The sequence below is a fragment of the Phaethon aethereus genome (genome assembly GCF_964289735.1).
Source record: "Phaethon aethereus genome assembly, chromosome: 20".
Lineage (NCBI taxonomy): Eukaryota > Metazoa > Chordata > Aves > Phaethontiformes > Phaethontidae > Phaethon > Phaethon aethereus.
In genome coordinates this window covers 3,782,635-3,804,460 of record NC_138596.1, presented here as the reverse complement: position 1 = coordinate 3,804,460, position 21,826 = coordinate 3,782,635, and the positions used below count along the sequence as shown (strand labels likewise).

Here is a 21,826-nt window from a genome sequence, read left to right as displayed (position 1 = left end):
CATGGGGAATGCTCGCTGGCAGGCATTTACTGCATCTTCTGTTTGGGTGCTCCCAGCAGGAGTCCATGGAGATGGGGCTGGAGGCAAGTCAGAGTGGAAGTGGCTTCGCTTCCAGCCTAGCTCAGCAGGAGACTGGATGTGTGTCAGGGCCGGTCCTTGGGAAGGGAAGTTTGCTCGCACTCCTTCCAGAGCAGCTGCAGAGCTGGATGTCGTAATAAAACATTTACTAACTGAAGTAGGGTAGCCAGCTCCAACTGCTTGGTCTGACCATGAAGCCTCTCTCAGCTATGAAGACAGGTGACTATAAAGAGATGTTAACTTCAAGGCTTTTGGTTAATGTATTTTTGAACATAGGAAAATCTCTCTGACTGATGGCTCCGGCAGTAGTTCAGCACCTCGAGTATGCTTTAGAATAAACACTGTATTTGCTTTCCTTGTCTAGGCTTTACATTTGCCACATCTATTTTGTTTTGCTCAACATGGGCTTGGGTAATATAAAAACTGGCTGCAACAGCCTTTCACAAAGACTGAACTTGGATGAAACTGGTCTTCACTTCCAGCCTAGGAAGGTCCGGACAGGCTGGAGAAATATCTGGAAAACTTGTGAGAATCCCTGCTCTTATAAGATGACCAGATTAGGTTTGCAGCCCCAGGGAGGTTTGTGCAGTTAAGAGAAGTACACAGGCTCAGTCGGTGCCTTCTGAACGAACCATTTGAGGTTCATCTGACATTTTGCAAGGAACACGGGTCCAGTGGCACTGCAGGTGTCAAGGCAGTGAGTCATTTGGCAGGTTGCACAGCTTTGTCTGGATCCCTGGGTTCCAGCAGCCACACTCAGCAACCTAGTTATGAAACACGCAGGGCAATCTGCAGGGTAGTGAACTCTTTCCAGTTCCACTCAAATGAACATTAGAAATACAATCTCTCAGCAGTTTGCTCTTTTGCACATTGGTAGAGAAAAATAGCAACAAATGTTAACTATAGTCTGTGAGGACAATTAATTGAACACTTAGTAAGCAAAGAACTAAGGATCAGTATGTAACAGGCTAAGGTTAAAAATTCACTTCTGTCTAGCATCCGCCCACCTATCCCCCCAATCTTCTTCGCAAAGTGCTCCCATGGAGTGAATGCCCTGTAAAGTAGCTTCACTTAAAAGGTGAAATACTTTCAGCTTGACATCATCTACAAATACCATAATATGCTTTGGGTTTATAACCTAATATTTTCCTGGTTGTGAGCCAGTATCTGGGAATCGTGAAATACTTTTTTTCCCCTGACTATATATTAGAGGAATGATAAGAAATCAGAACAGAGCTTAACGCATATTTGTCTTTCCTTTTTAGCGCCTCAAAAGAATGCTTTACAAAGAAGAAACATCTTTATCGCTCACCTAGATGCATCAAGGCTTCCTTGTCCCAGGGCCAAGTTGCCACTCCAGCCAGCTCTTCCTCGGAGGAATTGGCAAAGAAGATGTTGAGGTGTGTGGATCCATCCAGTTTGAGTATGTTCTTTAGTTCATTGACATCTAAGTATGCTCTGTAGAAAAAGAAAAGCTTTTATTTTTCTAAAGGTGTCACAAAAAGCAACAAAGTATTGAAGAACTGCTGCAATCCAGGCAAAGATCTTATAATATCCTGCATATCAGTCACCTGAATTATTTTAATAACCCACTCCCAAACTTCAATTACTTTGCATTCGTATAGTGAATCTCATCTAAGGACTTCAGGCCATTGATTAACTAAGGCCACAAAATCCAAGGTAAATACATAAAGCTGTCCGCATTCCTAAGATAAGTATAGGAATCTATTTATTATGAATGTAATTAACTATGTATTATGGTCAGTAAATCTTTTTATATCAGAAGTTACCTTGCACATTTCCTCGAAGCTGTTTATTACTGTTACCTCTAATTTTCCTTCACAATAACAAGTTTCACAGCTGGCACAACAACTAACAGCAGCTCACAAAGTTACTCCTTTAGCACCAGCGGCAGTCACCTGTGCCGAGATGCACACGGTCTAACCCGGACATAGTATGCTTGTTTGGGCATTGCTATTTCCAGCAAGCAAAGCTGTGCCAAGAGATCTCCTTGCAAGGGATCTCTGCAGGAGTGGTACCCTACCGTGACATAATTCCTAAGGCTCCTAAGGTGTCCCCCCAAGATGAGCGGCATTTCTTCTTAGCTCTTGGGTTATTTGGAGGTTACAGAGCAATCTGCTTGGAAGCAAGCAAAGCCAATCCCTTAAGCTTGATGGCCACACTGGAAGTACTTTTAGCACTCCTCTGAAGGAGTAGACTTTGTCAATGCTGGAATACAGGAGGAGCTACTTGCTGAAGTGTGTACCATGGTGCCACGCTGCTTTCAGTGGCACTGTGATGCTCTCAGAGTAAAGCTGGAGAAAGTGAAGCACAAGGGTAAAGCCATTGGTTCTCTGTCTCCAGCTCACATTGTCTTTTGATATTAAGTGTTGTGCCAACACATAATCTAAAACAAGGATGAGTTGCACTGTCTTCAGTGGACAGGTAGAAACAATGGAAAGACAGATCACACTGAGTGAAGCACGGCTGACTAGCTTGTAGGGCAAGGACACCATGATGGTTTTGAGCAGGTTCATTCCTGCTTCCTAAAGTCCCCCTTTCCGTATGTGTATGGGCGTGTATAGGGCTCGTGTAGCTCTCTCAAACCCAACGCACTCACTTTCAGGAAGCAGGGTTCCTTGCATACTTTGCAAGGCTTTCGTTCCCAGAAGGGTGAAGAAAAAATAGGGGAGTTGGCTCAGCATCAAGATCTTTCTGTCTCTCCCTGGAGGACTCCCCAATGGAAAACACATTCATATTTCCACAATAGCTTCCCCTGTCACTTGCTGAAGTCATTGCCTCCAAAATAGTTCATGGCTGGGTGTCCCCAGGCCCTCGCTGACTCATGGAGGAAGACGTGCTCTTTAGGGACACCAGTAGAAGGGTATGTTTCCATTCCATACAGTGTTTATCTTCCGATCGATGTGGATGACATCCTGAAGGACAGGTCAGCACTATGACCCTTTACACATTTCTCATCTCTCCACAGTTCCCAACACATCTATGGAAAATACACGGATCTTTCCTTTAGCTCCTCAAGCTTGCTCTGCGCACATCTGCACAATGTTCTGAGGCTGTGCGTAATCTACTTCCAGGATCTTCTTTGTGCCTTTGAAAACATCTTTTCCAAGCATGGGCTCATACTTATACATGTCCGCAAGCAATAGTTTGAAATTACATCTGAGAACTAATGTACATTTCCAAACGAAAGTGTAAGCGCATTGGGGGAATATGTGACGGAGGATGTGCGCATGTGAAGGGGACGATGTGCACGTCTGCACATATGGCAGCATCCGCAAAAGACAGTGAGCAAAAGTGTAAGAGAGAACGTGGGAGTGCTGTGATACTTCGTGCAAGAGAGAAAAGGACAGAAACAGAAGCATTGCGTACCTCCGAGCAGAAAATGGTTGTGTTTTCTATCACAGTGGGAAGGAAAGGCCCACTGTCTGTATTGAGACTGCGGTTGTTGACTCTGGATGCGGACACTTTATGGCCTATGCAAATCCCTGTAGGAGTAACTATAATCAAACTCCCCTCCTGAGATTACCATTTTTATCCTGGCTTTTCTCTTATGGTTTCAAATAATTTAAACTAATATTTCTTTATTCTCAGCTGTCTCTTTCTTATTTTTTACACAATCCAATCCCCATTATCCTCAGTGCATGGCCACAATCGCTCTCTCACTTGCATACAGGCTGTGCTTCAACATCTAGGGCTGTTTTGTACATGGATTATTACTGCAGACAACATCCAGAGCAGAAAGCATTTAACTAATTGGCCAGTGATGTCAGTGCATCACCGAGCCTGAACTCGTGCCTTACGTAAATCCACTGTACTAAGTCAATTGAACTTGGTTTTATAGTATTTCTCTGACGACTAATTCTCTGCTAGCCAACGGAAGTCTGCGAATGAGCAGAATATATTCAAATGGTGTAAGAACAGAATGCTAAGAGGATTTTTAGCAAAGGGTCTGCATAGGAGTAGGTGTAAACAGGTTGTGCTTGGGAGGAGGTAGAGGCAAACCCCTATTGAAAAAGCAGTCAGCAATCCCCAACCACATAAACACGCTCAAGAATTTAGCTCGGGCAAATCCCTTGTAAGCATGCGAACGTGTGCGTGCATGTGCGTGCATGAGCAGAGGTGTGAGTGTGTAAGAAAGGGTTTGGATTGTGCACACGTGCAAGACAGCCAAGAGTATGTATGCAAAGGAACCAGCATGTGTGTGTGTGTGTAAGAGATAAAAACATGAGCTGGAATTCCATCCTCTCCTTCCTCCCCATGTTTCTAATAACCTCCCATCCCTATCCATCATCACCACATTCCTACGCTCAAGGAGGCATAAATTAACTACTTTTGCAGTTCATGTCCAACTACGTAGCCGCAGGCAGCAGACCCAACAGTTACCAGGTCAAAATAGTTTTCAGTTATTGCGTTGGACTAGGCTGACTCCCCCCTGCTGCAGCGGTTGCTTTGTTATCAGCCCAGACTATCTGACCCAACGCAATGTGTGAGCATTGCTTACACTTCTCAAGGTTATGTGGGTCCCCTGATAGAGGACATAATGTCTGTCACATGGGCTTGTGCCAAAGAGAGCCAAAGAGCCCAGCCTTTCCAGCACTGCCAAACTCGCATTTCAAAGACATGAGTGCAGTCTTGGAAGGGGATCAAAGCCTTTCCAACTGTCATTAGAATATTTCCTTTATGCATCTCTCTGTGAGTGCCAGCAACATATTTCATAAAATTCATTGGCTCGAGATGGTACCTCCAATATAAACCTGAATGGGGGAACTGTCAGGGCAAGTCTATGTGGAAAACAAAACAAAACCCAAAGCACAACAAAACACATGTAATTCCTGTAATGGAAAAAACATACGATACTGTGAGCGTGCCCTGCTCAAGAAAGCCTAATGAGCCTATTAGTGCATCATAAAAGGCCTCCTTTGCTGGAATCTGCTTTAGACACAGAAATTCTATGGGCTGTTTAAGGCCATTTGGGACAGCAAATCATATCAGGCAATGTGCACGTTCCCACCCAGATCTTTTCATCGACTTATTTGTCCAACGCACAGATTCAGTTTGCTGTTTTCCTTCACTGCAGTGTGAATAGCCCTCTGAAACTGTACCGTACAGCAGCCCGCCCTTATCCAGCAAGCCCTGGACCTCAGTAGTAACGTGTATCCTGTACAGTGCTCCAGTTTCAGCCTAATGGAGTCTTCAGCTCACCCAGCAGCGTCTCACGACCGGCCTGCCCGCCACGCAGCCTGCCCCATCAGTCCCGCGAGCCATTATCCCCGCGCTCGTGTCATCCGTCAAGCCCATTTCCTGTCAATTTGGGCTGAGGCTTCACCGCAGCAGGACTCGTCCCCGGGCGGCGAGGTGAAGCCCCCAGCCAGCAGCCCCACCTGCCCGCGGGGACCACCGCGAGGAGCTCCCTTCTGCCGGCCCTCAGCTCCAGAGCCAAATCCAGCCACAAATCTCTGCCCTTAGCTACAAACACATTTGACAATGGCTTTTAAGCTCGGTTGGTAACAGGTCTAATTGGATTAAATCTGGCCTTGGTGACTAGAGTCGAGCAGTTTTGTGACTGGGTTGGAAACTCTTCCTCTCCCATTTTCTTCCAGGTCAGAGTGGCTTTCCTGTGTTTCCCTACTGCGGCTGGGGTGCAGCCTCTTGCGCTCATGGTTGCTTTTGCAAGGAACACAGAGCTTTCCAGTCCTTATTGTTAGGAAATGTTTTCTCCTGTTTGCTCTGAGTTCTTCTCTATTTGACTTTGTTTTCATTTTTTCCTTCAAAGACAAGTGTCACTTTACAGCAAGAAAACAAACAGTACTCATTTGCAAGACCCCACCCAAATACAGAGTAGGAACTTTGCTATCTGCTCACTACGGATTATGGTCTCCAACTGCCTGACGAGTTTGTTAGGAATAAAAGGCACTGCATTTCATCATTAAAATAAAACAAACAAACAAACAAAACCAAACATGCCAGCATCTTCTCAATTGTGAAGTCAGTCTCAAAAAGTCTCCATTTTATCTCTTGACATGCAATGTCCTCCCCTTTACCTAGAGGGTTCAGCGTATGGCAGGACAGAGTAAACCTGCTGGAATCATAGGGAGCCGGTACATCCCTCTCCTTCCCAAGACTCCTTGTCTCTGTTTTCATTTGGTGCTCTCAAAAGAGCTGTCAGCCCAGCTTAAACCATGGTATATGATTTAGCAGACAAAGAGAAAGCTTTTCTGGCCAGCCCTGGCAATACTCGCCAGCAGGCTGTGACAGACCCAGGTGTGGTTCCCAACGTGGTGTGGCTGGTATGTCTCAGTGGTGTTCCCTTGGTCCCTCCAGCTCTGATCTTGGCCCCAGGGTTGACACTAACTCAAGAGAGAAGCAAAAGGCCGCAGCAGTCTGTATGTGGGCAGGCACTCACCAACCGTCTGTCCCATTTTGTCAAGCAAACAAACAGGGGCCCAAGGTTTTAGGGTGCACTGTCCACCTAGAGATTTTCAGTATCTGTAGCAAACAGCAAGGACGGTTTTGAGATAAATTATGTTCTTCCTGAAGATAATGGCAAGACCAGTGACTTCAACGGCACTGAAAGCTGACCTTGAAATGGGGCCATTTGGCAGACACGTACAATTGTAATTTAGCTTTTTCCCCTGTGATTTCTCAGTCTTGGCTGGTCAGACATGGTGCTCTCCTTTGGAGATGCAGTGTTGATGCCAGTGCGTAAGCTGCCTTTTGCCTTCTGTCATAGAGTCACAGAAAAACAAGTCTGGAAAGGATGTCCAGAGACCATCACTGCTAGCGCTCCACCCCAAAGCAGGGGCATCTCTGTATGTCACACCAAGCAAATTTTTATCTGGCTTATACTTAAAATCACACGTGACAAGGACTCTGCAACTGCACCAGCAACCTGCAGCCCATGTTTCAATACAAGGAGGTTTTTCTGAAGGTCTACCTGAATCTTTTCTACTGCAACAGATGTATATGACTCTTTGTGCCATTCTCCACCGAGAGGGAGTCCCTTCCACTTTAGCAAACCTATTACTTATTTGAAAGCTTATTATATTCTCTATAAACCACCCCATATTTAGGCTAAAACCACCTTATTTCTTCAGCCTCTCCCCACTGGTTATATTTTTTAAGATCTCTGGTAATTTCTGATGCTCTCATCTGCACTTCCCACATCTTTCTCAAAGGCAGGTCATCAAAAGAGGGGACAGTCCTCAAGCTGAGAGCTTATCAGTGCCATGTAACTGCTACATTTGCCCTGTCTATCACCTCCAACCTGATCTAAAGGACACAGTAGAGATTTCAGACCTACAAACATTTCTAACATTTTTCTTCCTTTTTTGCCTAAAGTGCTACAGGTCTATCAAAAATCTGAACAAGGAAAGACAACCTACAAACCCTCTTTACCAGTGGACTTGCAATAAAATTTTTGTCTGACCTGATGTTTAAGATCTGCCTTTGCTGGCAAATTTAATTTTGCTCCTCATTTCAGAAGGATTGCCATAAATCCTGCGAAGCAGGAAGCGTGCCTCATCTACATTTAGTTTAGTGTTAATTTAAGACACTGGTGTAAGTGTAGTAAAAGTCATGATAATTTATTGATAAAAGTATAAATCTTTCAGTGATTGGGACAGAGCCTGAAATAGAGCAGAGCCAGAATATTGCAAGTGAAAGGCTTCAGGTCCCAATTTAGATCCAGATCACTGCCTTTTAGTGTTCACACTAAAATCCAAATGTGTAACTGTAATTCTGACCGCATCCAAACCAGGCAGTCACTAGGTCATATCCACAAGCATAAATTGCAAGCACTGTCAGCACATGTAGGCTTGGCAGCTTTTAAAGAATTTTGATTTATCCGCTGCAGCAAAATGTCCTCTACAGCCCCCAAATCTGATCTCCTGTTACAAGAAAGAAGGAATGTTTTGGGGTTTTTTTTGGGGGGGGGGGTGGGGGGGAGAAATGGTAAGGATCCAAGAAAAGATACTTAGGATAACTGTCCAAATATAAACCCAGCTTCTTGGGTAGGTTTGGTAGCCTGTGCTGAACTCTGTATCACTCTGTGACACTGCTAATGCATTCAGCTTAGCTGGTTAAAGCTGGACAAGTTTTTTTTTACATCAGTGGCAGGTTAAGACCAATCCTAAGCAACACATACTACAAAATAAAAGGCCACATGGCTACAAAAATCTGGGTGTTTGTTGATCCTAGGTTGCCCTCTTTTCTGAACTGAATTCTACCATTATGCTAGTGACTCAGGCTTTATTCACCCTATTATAAAAAAAATAGGTGTTTTACTGTGCAAAATATGGGAATCCTTTGGGTCTGGATTTGCTTTATTCTGCAACAGAGACTGAAAGCAGCTCCTTGGTCTAAAGTAGGAAATTTTTACAATTGTCAAGTCATCAGTTTCATTCCATTTGCTTTGAAATGCTGGCTTTCCAGCAGGACAGTCCTAGAAAGAATCATATTTCTACTGTAACATTTTGTACTATAAATCTATAGGACTTCAAGGGGAAAAAAAAGAACCCATACATAAAGAAAACTATTTGCTACTAAATTCTAAAAATCAGCATTATCTTCTGTAGAACCCTAATGGCGCACCCCTGCTCAGCCCTATCTTCCTCGTAGAAGACCTCTAATAAATGATACAGCTGTATTGCATATAATTGCCTATAAATAACTTCTGATTGTTGTAAATGCAGTATCTACTTAATGGGCTGAACCACAGCAACAGGTTGGAATAAACCGGATGGTTGGACTACTCCAAACCTACCTCTGGGTCCTCTTTTGGTTTGGTTCATGTGAGCTTGCACTTGGAGCCAACTTCTGTTCTCACTGGGCTGAGTATCAGCGCTGTATCAGCGCTGACTGTGATGTATTTGCTCCAGTATAAATCTAGAGTCAGTCAGAGCAAAATTTGATTCTCAAAGTGCAGCTTCAGGTTCAAATCCAAAATCTCAAAGGAAACCTCAGTTGAAACGACCAATTTTTTGCCCAATCTCTGGCCAACGCAACTTGATTTTCTAAGGAGGGAGGCGGGTTTCCTCAGATCTCCACACGGATTCTCTCAAAGGTTTGTAAATCCTTGCCAAATCCTTCACAAACCTGGGCCGGGATTCAGAAATACAGTGAAAACAGATTTTTTTTTATCCCACATCCCCCCCCCAGCGCTTCTGCTGCTGCTTCTGGCCAGGATAAGAAAGAATAGAGGCTCAGGGAAAAAGAATGGGGAAAAAGATGATGTAAAAATTTTCAAATGTCAAACATGTTTAGTCTGAGCTCTGGACAAAAGTTTGGGGTGGCTGTTAATGTACACAAAATTATTTGTTCCCTCTCTCCGTTTATCCTCCCAGGCTTCACTGCCCACGGCTTATACCAGAGACCCCACCTTTATGTAGGTTTGTAAGGAGTTGCAGTGCTCCAGCCCATAAATATGTGTTCACCGAGCCTTCTGCCTTTGCAAGGTCTACATCCAAGAGCGGAGCAACACTTGAGTTCACTCAGACAGCAAGAACTGAAAACCCCCGTTTCCTCACACGACCATAAAAAATAATTAATCTAAGCGACTACACAGAACTAGAAAAAGATATGCTGGCTGGCCAACTTACGGGAAGAAAAAAGAAAACAAAGGGAAGCCTTGGCAAAGAGAATTGTGATCTTACTGTACAATTAACTTTTGAGACAGTGAGTAGGATTAAAGCACGGAACATTTCAAGACGCATCTCTTTAAAACAGCAAAGCATTATGAAGCGTATATGCACATTTCACAGACCTTTGAAATCAGCAACACTGGCAGGTTTATTTGTTTTGATTGTCTCTTTCTTTTACTACTTCGGGATTTTTTTCTCCCTCTTTTCAAGACTAGAGCCAAATGACCCATGAGAAACGCACTGTAATTTGTCTCTTATCCATCCCTCATCTCCATCTGATATTCCCTCTGACCTGGTTACCCTGATGTTTTTCCAAACTCCACAGGCTGAACCATTGTAACAAGGAGAAAAGTCAAACGACAAAGAAAGAAGTGGTGTAAGGATATTTTCAGGAACCTGTTCTGTTAAAAAAGATTTCCTTTGCCGCTTTTCCGAAAACCCCTTTTGGCTGCAGCAAACCTTTCACGTACGCTCGAGAATTTAAATCGGGATAGGAAGGTATATGTATTTTTGACTATTTTACCCTCAGTTATACTGCTTGGCACTCCCACAGTGCTTCCCCTCTGGGCCTCAGAATGCTTCCTAAATGTGAAGAGAGAAATTCCACTCTGGTCAAAGCCCTGACACGAGCCCTCTGCACTGCTCCAAACCCCATCCAAGGGCTTAAGTGATACTAAAGTGGGACAAGAACCCTTGTGCTGGGCCTCCCTTCAAGAAATTTTACCATGACTGAAGAGGCCATGAAATAGGCAAATGGAGTCATTTTCCTTGTCTTCTGAATGGGAAAACTGAGGTAGAGAAATGCAATAATTTGTTCAAACCAACAAAATCATTCAGGGCGACAGCTAGGATTAGAAACTCGATCTCTTGAGCCTACGTTTTGTGATAATATGGATCATCTTTCTTTTAAATCAGCTGTGGATTGTGTTACTGATCCTTTAAGTTTTGTGCTAGTGGCCACTAATCGTATTTTACAAGCTTTCGCTCTTATTTTACAATCTTTTGCTCATGTATTACAATCTCCAAAAAAGTCCTAAAGGTCTGGTGCTCAGGAGATGGGAAGTTGGAGCTTCCTACAACAAGCGGGTCCTTCCTGAATCCCTTGGCTTCACCATTTCTGAAGACAATGTAGCACATTTACTTCATAAACAGATCTTGTCGAACCAGGGCTCTACTTTCAATGACCGAGCAGCTGCCATTCGAATAATATTTGGCATTTACATACCACCTCTCATCCCAAAGCTTTCCAGAACAACCAACAGGTACGTTCATAGCACACTGCACAACAGTTCAAGGAAAGGACATTTTGGTTTCGGTCACCAGAACAAACCTGATTTTTTCATGAAAAGCACCAGAGGCCGGGCATGCAGCCTGTCATCACTCCCTTGAGTCAGGTCAAGAGTTAGGTAGAGCCTCTGTTAATCAGACTGGAAGGAGAGATCAAGAGGAAACTTGAGGCTTTGACACAGGATTTTCTTTAATTATAGGAGTAGTTCATAGCAACTCTCTATATTAAAGTTGTCTAACAATTCCCACTACTAACATTCTACTCCAGCTTGTCTTTCCCATCTGCCATCCTGGTGGCTGGGGGGTCAGGCTTGAGGTCCCACTTGCAGCCTGCCCAAACAAGTGCCTTGCTGGCGTGACCAGCCTTGCTGGGAAGACACGATTGGAGTGACTCAGGTTTTGGCACTTTTGGAGCACTGGGGAACGCTTTGTGTTCCCTCTTTAGAGTCCACGGAAAGCATGGAGTTACCCTACTGCATGGTTACTGCTCTGTCCTGGGGTCCATCTGCCCTTGTAGTGGGCAACCACAGGCAGGCAGGGTCAGGGCCCAATCTGGGTGGGCTCCGGTGGATCACCTACTCTGGGAATATTTTAGATTTTTAGGAAGACGAACACAGGTCAGGGTAGGGAGCACTGTGGCCTTGGGGTGCTCACAGATCGCAATTAGTCACAGCTCCTGCAGAAGGGTGACACGTGGCACCGTCCCTGCCGGAGTGTGCAGCTGGGACTTTAAGGGGCTGGTCCTTTAGCATCTTCCCTAATTAACACAGGGTAAAAAATGCAGGATGAAAAAAGAACACGATCAAATTCTTTGCTCCTTTCATCTCACTTTTTGACACTAATCCTCCCTGCGCATAAACCCTGTGCCCCAACGTGAGATATACATTGCTATTGGAATGAAGAGCAACTTGGAATCAGGCCGACATCACCTAAAAAAAAAAAAAAATGAAATCAAATCATATATAACCACAAAGGACCTAAACATGTTTATTACAGCTACTTCTGGAGTTGATGGGCCAAAATAACCAGTCCAAATATGCATCTTGCAAAAATCATTTTTGCTTTCGAGATGGCACTTCTTTTCTGTTTTTGTTTTTTACAACTTGTGGACTTCCAAATCTCATTTCTTAACCTCCTGACAGGGTTGTGCATAAAGTTGGTCCTGCTGCAGTGGGCAGATCATCAATGGCTTATGGTTAGGATAATCCCAATTTTCCTCTTTTCTGAGAAAGAAATGAAAACCTGATTCAAATGAGACTGACTGAAATTTCTTCTTATTTCATCTTCTGCAATAAAGGGTAGGAGACACCAAAGTGAGGTCACAAAGAACATAGTCTGGTGATGGAGACTTCCACTCAGGGAAACCAAGAAAAACTTGTGCCCTGGCCCTAAAAGCCTCGCATTTTTGAAGTTCGTGAGATTTTTTTTCTCCCTGTTACAACAAAGCACTAATATTTAGCTCTTTTTGTTTTCCGATTTTTTTTTTCCCAGGAGGTATTGATGGATCATACCAGGAAGTACCTTCAACAGCGAAGTGCTGAACACAGTTTTTAAGGTGGGAAAAAAAAAAGAAAATTGAATAGTCAAAGAACCACTAAATGTTATGACATCTACAAAAGCTGGTTACTCTTGTTCTTTCCCAGCAGTGAAGAGATTACAAGGAAACAAAATGTCAGTCACTGAAACAGAAATTTCACATAAGAATATTCAGCTTTGAAGTTCCCAGAATCCACAGTAAATTGCCAGGTGATCTGGCAGAAACTCCAACAGACCTGCAATGAAAATACTTCATAGTTGCAGAAAGAAAATATTGTGGACGGTGTATTTTCTAAATCCAACTTTTTTTTTTTTTTTTTTTTAATTCCTGTTCACTAGAAAAACAGAAAGAAAGGAAAAGTAGGACCTGGAGAGAGGATTTAGTAGATCATGACTTTGTCAAGCGACTACTGTTGGGAGACGAAACACGGCAGCAATGGCTGTAACACTGCTAACGTAATTAACTCCCTGTCATCAAAATCCTGCCCCTCATTTCTCTCTTGAGCCAGAGACAAGCAGCAGGAGGAAAGATGTAAATGTGCCTTTTCCAAACCCGCAAGAACTTTCAGACTTTCTGGTTTTTAAGCCTATGCAGGACCTGCAACTTCTGCATAGATACAAGTTAAAGCAAATACCATTGTACGTGTGTGCTTCTGAGAATGGACGTTTCCTGGACTGAGAGATAAATTAAGCAGAAAAGGTCCTCTACCCCTTAAGTAAATAGTGAGCAGCAGACACATCTAATGGTTATTAGTCGGGTGGAGGGACATTTGGGTTGCCTCACATATGGATCTGCTAACACGTGTACCAGAAAACAGGCAGTATCAGCCCAAAACATAAGGTTGATTGTAAGCATTCCCTGGAGGACACATTTCCCAAGACCCTACAAAATTGGACTGGCAGCTTATGAAACGTACAACACTGATCCAGCATGTAACAGTAGACTATAGGAAATCATACCCATATATTTGGCCTTCAGACATGGGGTGCAGAAATTGCCTGTTTTGGCACCACAAGCCCGTGGATCCACTCGAATCAAACACAGACCTCTAGCAAAGGGCTACGAGGATGCAAAGGTCTGTTCTACATTGCCGAATACTAACACAAATAGAGAAAAACTCTAATTTTCCTTTATGGGGAATTTCTTGACCAACTATTGCCATGAGTCCGACCGCTACGGACAGGCCATGCAGTCTAACTTCCCCGTAACGTTTGCACCCTTGTCACTCTATTTGCGTATCTCAACCACACATCAACTGTCACTCTGGTTTGCTGCAGTAATTTATTTGTAACGTGTCACTAACAGCTACTACAGGACTTAAGATCTTGATTACTACAAAACTAGCTTTGCAAAGGATCCAGCAAAAATTGCACGTTGTCATTGTTGTCCACTGTTTCCCACACATAGACCCTGAATTATAAAAAACCCGCATTTATAAAACGTATGTTAGCATGAAATGTCTTGCGACTCCCTGTCAAGGACAGAGGGGGGCTGTTATGAATTCCCTCACTTCTACAGCTCCTCTGCTGCCAGCTCAAGTACATCTCAAGAACTTTGCAAGACCTGACATCCTGCCTTATTCAGCTGGGGGGGAAGAGAAGGCATCCTGGAACCACCTTTTGCACTATCTTCTCCCGATGGTTTTCTAGATCAAAACCTGGAAATTCTTCAGGTATTGTTCCCAGATGGACAAAAAAAACCCCAACTTTGTGTCTGATCAAGATGAGGATAGCTAAAGGTTTGAGCCTGCATTCTTAAGACAACATAAGGCATTTTGAAGCAAAAACACATGAATAGATCTATCCCCAGAAGTAAAACCATTAGAGGAATTCTGAGCGTATGAGGAGGAAGCCAGGAACTCCTAGCCCTTTTCTGAATCCAACTGGGTGCAGGAGGGGAATCAAACAGCACAGATTTCTTCAGGCAAACTGGGAGAAACACTCTGATGTGTCTGACGGAAAGCATTTTACTCTGTGTTTGGAAGTTTATCATGACCGATCAATTCTGGAAGAATTAGTGAGTGAGTTCTGGTTTTTGGCACTGACACAGTCGTGGTAAAAAGGCTGGAGGCAAAAGGGAAGTAATTTTCATAATGCTGTGAACTGTTGCCATCTATCCTTACCCAAAACATTTCTTCTACTTACTCCAGTGCTGTTCTGTAGGAGCTTTCCTCTTAGCTCTTACCCTTCGTCTCAGGAAGGCTTTCGACCTCACTTGTGCTCTGGATGTAGAGATCCAAGCCAAAGACCAAAGTCTTTGGGAGTTCAATCTTTCTATGGACTTCAAAGAGCTTAGGATATGTAACTCAGTCCAGACCGAAAGCATAACGTACATTTGGAACAACATTATATACATAAAAATAGAAAAGACGGAATGACTGCTGAGGAATGCAGTGCGATGGGGAAGCCCGATGCAAACTGTGCGTGGCATTTACATAGCTATTTCCAGCCTCTAACCTAGGTGCTCTGAATCCTAGTGGAAGAAGCTACCTTTTCTCCAGCAATTATAGAGACTTTAAGATTTAATTCTCTAAACCATACCTGTGTTGTGTGTCTATACCTGCTGCGAGCAGATGGCATGAACGCTCCCCTAAGGAACTAACTGAGCAACAACTACGAATGGCCAATGGTTATCCTCAGCACTCAGTGCAGTAACATTAAGACTACACGTTTGGAGAGGAATCAGCAACTCACAGAATTAGTCTTCAACAGAAAGCAAGCCAAATGTGAAGGCAAAATAAAACGCCTTAACCAGAAATGCCCAAGGTATTTTGCATAAAACGTTCATGTAATTCTTAATATTTCTCAGGCATGCCCATGTTTGTCTCCATTTGCGCTTGCTGGGATTGAAGGCAGGAATAGAGCATCATCAAGCTCGTGGAAATCAGGAGATCACAGAAAAATGCTGTTTTGTAATTGTTCTCAAGCAGTTCTGCAAACCTGAGCAGTTCAGACAGTTTGGAAACATTTCTGTACTCTCTGATGCTCACGTGAAGCAAACTAAGCTCTGGCCTTTTTGAGGTCTACTCATGTTCTCTAAAGGAGCGTGTCGTATTTCTTTATTTACTTAAAATTTTTCAACAGTTAATCTCTCCCTGTCTCGTTTTTAATTAAACAAGAAAAAAAACCCCAAGAAAACATAAAACAAGCTTTTCAAAGCGTAAAGGGGATTTTGATACCCACACACTACTGATAGTCAGCGGGTCTCATTTTGGGTATATAATTCCCTTTTTAGCCTTTGGGAGGTGCACAAAAAATGTGTAGATGATTACAGTGACGGGTCTATTAATTGATATCATCTGGATTTTACATTATTTAATCAATGTCTGAGCTCTGACTGCAAAAGAAGCTTAAATTGTCACCTCACTCCTTTCTGCTCAATGTTCCCTAACCTGTCTTCTTCGATACACGAATATAATTTGCAAGTCTGACAAGGGCACAAAGTCTCATTACATCATATCATGGAAATCAGAAATGAATCAATAAACAAAGAGGCAAATTTCTGATCAACTCATTCCTACCACACCGTGCGGAATTCTTCACATTTTACCCCTAATCCCACATCTGATCAAACTGAAATGTCTTCAGGGTCAGGAATGCCTCCGCTTCCTTTTGGTATTTCTTTCACAGTCCAATCACATCTCAGAAAAGCTAGTGTTTTCTCTCTATGCGTCTTATCTTTATCCTTCGTATAACTTGTCCCATTTAATGCTGAATAAATAATTCAGCAACAAACTTCACGTGATGGGGCAGATCCTTAATGGAAGAGAAATGCTGGCATGGCCCGAGTAGCAGATTAAATCCCCTTCTTGGCATATGCATTTTTACTGTGTCTCAGTATAATTTTGACATGGAATTTTCCTGGCATAAATCACACAGGTTTCCCTCTTCCCCTCCACACCACGCTGCATAGCTCTGTGTTTTGGTAAATCTCATCTATTAATAGTTGCCCTCTGTGGCTATAAAAAAATACCTCAGTAGTCAAAAGCCAACCCTTGCTCGGGAACAGCTGTGGATGCCTGAGCGCACACAGGACCCAGCATCACACAGCAAAGCCCCTTCTTGGCTCTGTGTCGGAGGAAACCGATTAAATAAGGCCATAGTCAAGCTAACGGAAAAGGAGTCCCTTCCCTGAAACGGGGAAGAGAGAGTCCGACTCCAGCCCTAGGCTGGAGAAACATCAGGGTATTTCCATTTTCTCACTGACATTTTCTTTTTGCTTTTTCAACTCAGCAAACCCCCTTCCTGTGTCTTCCTTACTCCACCCTTCTGCCAAGTCCCAGTAACTCTTGCACTTAAAGGGATAGAACAAAGACGTCATCGCAGCGAGTATCAAAGGTCGCGGGGTAAATTTTAAGGTCTAGTCTACTTTTTTTTGCCTGATTGATTTAACTGATTAAAGCATTTCTGCTCTTCCTGTGCTTTCAGCAGCATCCTGGGTAGCTCAGGGGAAATTCAAACCAACCAGCTGTGATCCGTGTTACAAAGTCAAGGCTGGAAATACAACACAAGGATGTTGACGGGGCCATAGTGGAAGAGGTGAAAGGAGAGGAATATTGTCTCCTGGTAAAGCAACAAAGTGCTTTTATGTCAGAATGAGAAATATTCAGCTTAGCAGAAGATACAGGGAGTTCACCACCTTCTCAGCACTGAAGGGTACCAGGCCCATCACAGAGGGGCTCGTTGGTGACAAAGTACCTGGCTCCAGGCAGCAGGAATCCTCCCCAGATTTCACTTTGAATTTCTATTTGCATGAACTAAAGTTGTTAAAAATCCTCAAGAACTGCTGAGCTTCAGGGACTTCCATGCAAAGTCCGTACGATGCCACAGCCATCGTGAGGGTCTGTAGGGAAATAGTACGGGAGCCTCAAGTCCTCTGGAAACCAGGCTCGGGCTCTCCGTAATCACAGCACACCTGGTCTGAGGCTGCAGGCACTTACAAAACCAATGCCACATAACTTCTGCACTTTTCAAATTTCCCTAGGGACATTTCACTAAGGTAAATTCTCCTTGCAAAACTGATGGGAACGATGTGAAAAACCAAGAGTCTCTTGTGCTGGGGGAAACTAACTACCACAGCTTCTCACCAAAGCCCTCAATTTATTGACGTGACAGGGTTATAGCATGAGAGGCAAACTTATTCCATATTATCTACTGGCAATATAGCTCAAAAGATGCATTTTGAGGCAGCAGAAAGAACTTTATTCTCCAGTCTTGTAATTCAACCCTGCTGAAGCTGCCCTCACACAAATCAGTGATGACACATCTTTTCAACGTCCAGGGCCAAAATTATTTTTAAAAGCATTGCAGGTAATTGCCACTGCTGTCATTCCAAACCACTGCTGTTTCCACTATTTTACCATCACTGATGTAACCCAACAAGTGTCAACAGCAAACATGGGCTGCTTCTGCAATTATTGGATTAACAGAAAGAACATGTTTCACAACAAACAGCTCACACATATCAATGGCCATGACGAGATCTTTAACTAGAATTTACATGAGATGTTCTATGTTTCCAAGGTTTGTCATAGACTACTCAAACATTTGGGCACCTTCTCAAATAACTGGTCCGCAGGGTGCAGATTTTATCGATCTTTTTCACTGGGGTGGATTGGCCACAAGAGTCTTTAAAACAACAGTAGAAAAAATTTGCTGAACCTAGTTCTCCTGAAGAATTTCAGAAAGATCAAGTTAGGCCAAAAACTCTAATCTTGGTTTCAGTGGGGTCCCTTTTTAGCAGGGGTCCCTCTAGCAGGGTCCCTCCTTTAAAAGAAAAAGGAAATTAAAAATGAAAAACAGCACTGGGGAAAAGTTAAGCATGTACTTCAAACTCACACACGCCAGGAAATTTAGAGTTAAAGGTGAAACTCCACCCTAAAGAGCTCCATACTGGAGATATTTCAGCAAACAAACACAACGTGTTCTGAAATACAAAAACCCAGTAGGGTGCACTAAGTATGGAGTTTCAGCCTTCACTCCAAATTTCCTGGCTTTTTGCAGGTTTATTAGAGTTTCATACCCCAAACATTTAAGTATTCCAAGAAGTTTCCTCAGCGCAGCTCACCCTGATCCTTTTGGAAGCTGAGAACAAGCGCTCCGATGGTGTAGCCACCCATCCATTATTAATGAACCTGAAAACAATTTCTTGCAAATTTATGTTAATTTGGAGCGCTGAAATTATGTGAAAACTAGGTAGTTTCAGTTGAGTTACCCTGAGAAACTCCAAAACTGCAAATCTACTCAGAACAAAATTGAAGGACAAGATTTCATTGACCCCAACAGAGCAATCGCTCCTCATCTTCCTCCACTGTATGTGGGTCCTGTCCTGAGCTCCGCTTCAGCCAGGGCTCAGGGCTGCAACCAAGCAATCACAGAATTGCTTTTGGCAGTAGTGGTTTGTATTCGTGGTCTACACACTCTACCAGGTTGAGGAGTGGGGCTATATCCATCCTACTTCTCAATGAATCTGGCCCTAATGGATGAAAAATTACTATGGCTATCAGCATCAGGCTTTTCTACAACATAGCTTTTATGAACGAATATTGAAGTGGTTCCAGTGTATCTCAGTAATCCTAAAAGACCTGTTGTGAGGCTCTGCATCTTTGCATTTCCTGATAGCTCTAAGGAAATTATTACCAGCAACTCTCTCTAGCCCCTCTGATCACCCACACTCTTCATCCTTCTCAAACATGCACAGAGAAAGTTTTAGGACTCTTTATGACGATTTCAATGGGTGTCTTGACATACAGCTAATAGAGAAGACATCACATGTACTTTGAAATAGGCCTTGCCAGTCACTCTGCACCAGCATATCGTAGTGGTGGACAGCTATAAAAGTGATGGGACAGCTCCACACTGTCCTGGTCCTGGGGTGTTTGAGGGACAATGAATTTTTCTCGCTGCAGTTAAGAGAAGATAAACCAGGACATCCACTTCTTGGGTTTCCCCTAGCCCCAAACTGGGCAGAGGAGAGAATCTATACTGAAGGGATGACCTACCTTGGGGAAGGAAGGAAGACAGAATAGGGAGGAGGCAGACAGTGACTTAAAACATCAGGAACTGGTGCCAAAGAAGTTCAAACAAGGGCCAATAGACACAGACTGTGCTTCGTGCTGTTGCCTACAGATCTGCCTCTGCATCCTTTCTCCTTTATTTTTTTCCAAGAGCTTCCTCTTTTCTATCACCTTTCCATTTAGTTAATCCCCTCCTCACTCTGTTCCAGCTATCAGATTTAAACATACATACATACATACCCAAATCCCCTGACATACAACTCCTCCTCCTATCTCTGAAATCCCCCAACAGGCCAACAAACCAAAAGAAGAAAGACTACACAAAAATCACAAGCAATGATTTCTCGGGAGAAATCTTAATATTTTTTTTTTTTAACTGGATCAACTGATTAATTTGCGGAAAAAAAGGACAACTTTTCCGTCTCATAAACCCTTCTTTGTATTATTCTTACCTTTTCTTCTTAACATTATTAATTGGCTTAAGAAAAGACATCCCCCCTGCTGCTGAAACCTGCCTTACTTGCTCAGCTCTCCCAGCTACATCAAGAACAACATTGCTCTGAAAATCATAGCACTGACACAATATTATCTGTTTTTCCTGCGCAGATCTTGCATCCCTTTTCCCAATCTTCCCACTGCATCTACTGAGGCTGCAGGCAAGTCCTCTGTGGCATAAAGGCATTTTTCTATGCAAAAATATAGACTACTTGTAGAAACTGCTGTTTTCTGAATAATCACACTTTTGGGTTGGCTTTCTTCACCTGCATTAAGTTCACAGATGTTGGGCAAAGGCAGAGCCCAATTCGTGGGCTCTGTATTCGTGCCTCTGCTCAATCAACATTTTCAGCTGAGACTATATAAAGAAAATTCACCTTATCCTTCTCACCCCTTCTCCTGAACCCTGCGAACCCACTACATGAAGGCACCAGTAATGCCGAGGGTTTGAAGTGTGGCTGCACAGAGCAAACTCCCCCAGGACATAGCACAAGTCAGCATCATCTCTTCTGAAAGATTTCTGTACGTTTCCACTGGCAGCAACAGTGAAGGGATCGCTAGGAAAAAACCCACCCAACCGAAGTACTATTTACCCAAGTCCAGCAATCTATGTGAGAGGCAAAGTCAAATGCATCATGTTCATGGATGCTGTAAAATGAAGCACGGTGGAGGTGCCTGTTCTGTATTTTCCCAAGGGGCAGCTTGCATTCCCCATTGTTTGCAGGAATTAGACTTAAATTCCTATCAGAAGTCTGCAAGATAGAATTGGAATTGCAAATATGAGTATTGCACCTGGTTAAACTTGCCACAGAAACAGCCTGTGCTTTGCATCTTCCTCTGTGTGAAAGGTGCAACCCCCTGAATTTACAGAAGGTTTCAGCTGCCGCTAATTAAAAATGCAAGGGGCACCTCACGCCCACTGCTGAAGAGAGGTTGTGCACAAATGCATATGGGAGAAAACCAGGGTGACGAATGCAAAGCCCCACGGCACTTGGAAGAGGCATGCTGGATGTGATCAAACCGTGGGTCTGTGTGTAAGTTGGTATAATTTGAATTGATCAGCAAGGGGAATAAAACAGCTCATATACACTGCTACTTTTCAGAACGCGGGAGGGGATGAGCTCCACCTTGTTTGCTAGAAAGAGCCTGGTAAGGGGCTGCTGGAGAGCGTCTGTGCCCGCAGGGCGGCCGGGCCTGGAGGATGCAGCGCTGCAGAGCAGCGAGGGGCAAATTCAGTCCTTGCAAATCTGCAGACTCTGCACTTGCAAATCTTCCGTGTGGGGTTCCAGAGCCAGAGCTAAACGGGTCTGCATTAGCACTGGACAGTATAATAATACTTTAATCTATTGTCTCCCACAAGGATTCTTAATGATCTCTGGTAGTTTACTCCATAGATTTTATAGGCTGTTTTCATTCCGAGCATCCTGCAGTTTGACCAGACAGTGATTTTTTTACATAATGGATAACATCCATGAAAAAAAACATGAGTCCTATGAGTCCTGGGGAAAAAATGTTTCTTGAAAAAAAACTGTTGGAAAAGATGACTGTGGGTCAAGATAAATCGAGGAAACTCCTACTGTTTCTAGGGTGTGCAATTGTATACTCAGAAATAGTTTCTTTAATACCGAAGTCCTGTCTATATCAGAATTCAATACTAGACTTATAAATGTCACTTACTAGCATGGGAACAGATGCAACTCCTCCCAGCTGATTAACATCCCTGACATCTGGAACAGAGGACAGAATAAACAGAGA

The 21,826-nt window shown here is 43.4% G+C and overlaps 1 protein-coding gene across 1 annotated transcript in view; it reads right to left on the bottom strand.

Moving 5' to 3' along the window:
- The window catches only part of PAPPA (pappalysin 1), a gene marked incomplete at its 3' end in the record, with an annotated part of 179,051 nt that overhangs the window by 123,059 nt on the left and 34,166 nt on the right, over positions 1 to 21,826 (bottom strand). The window contains exon 3 of the mRNA XM_082009036.1: positions 1,391 to 1,536. Within this exon, the coding sequence (XP_081865162.1) occupies positions 1,391 to 1,536 (146 nt within the window). The remainder of the gene's footprint in view (positions 1 to 1,390; positions 1,537 to 21,826) is intronic.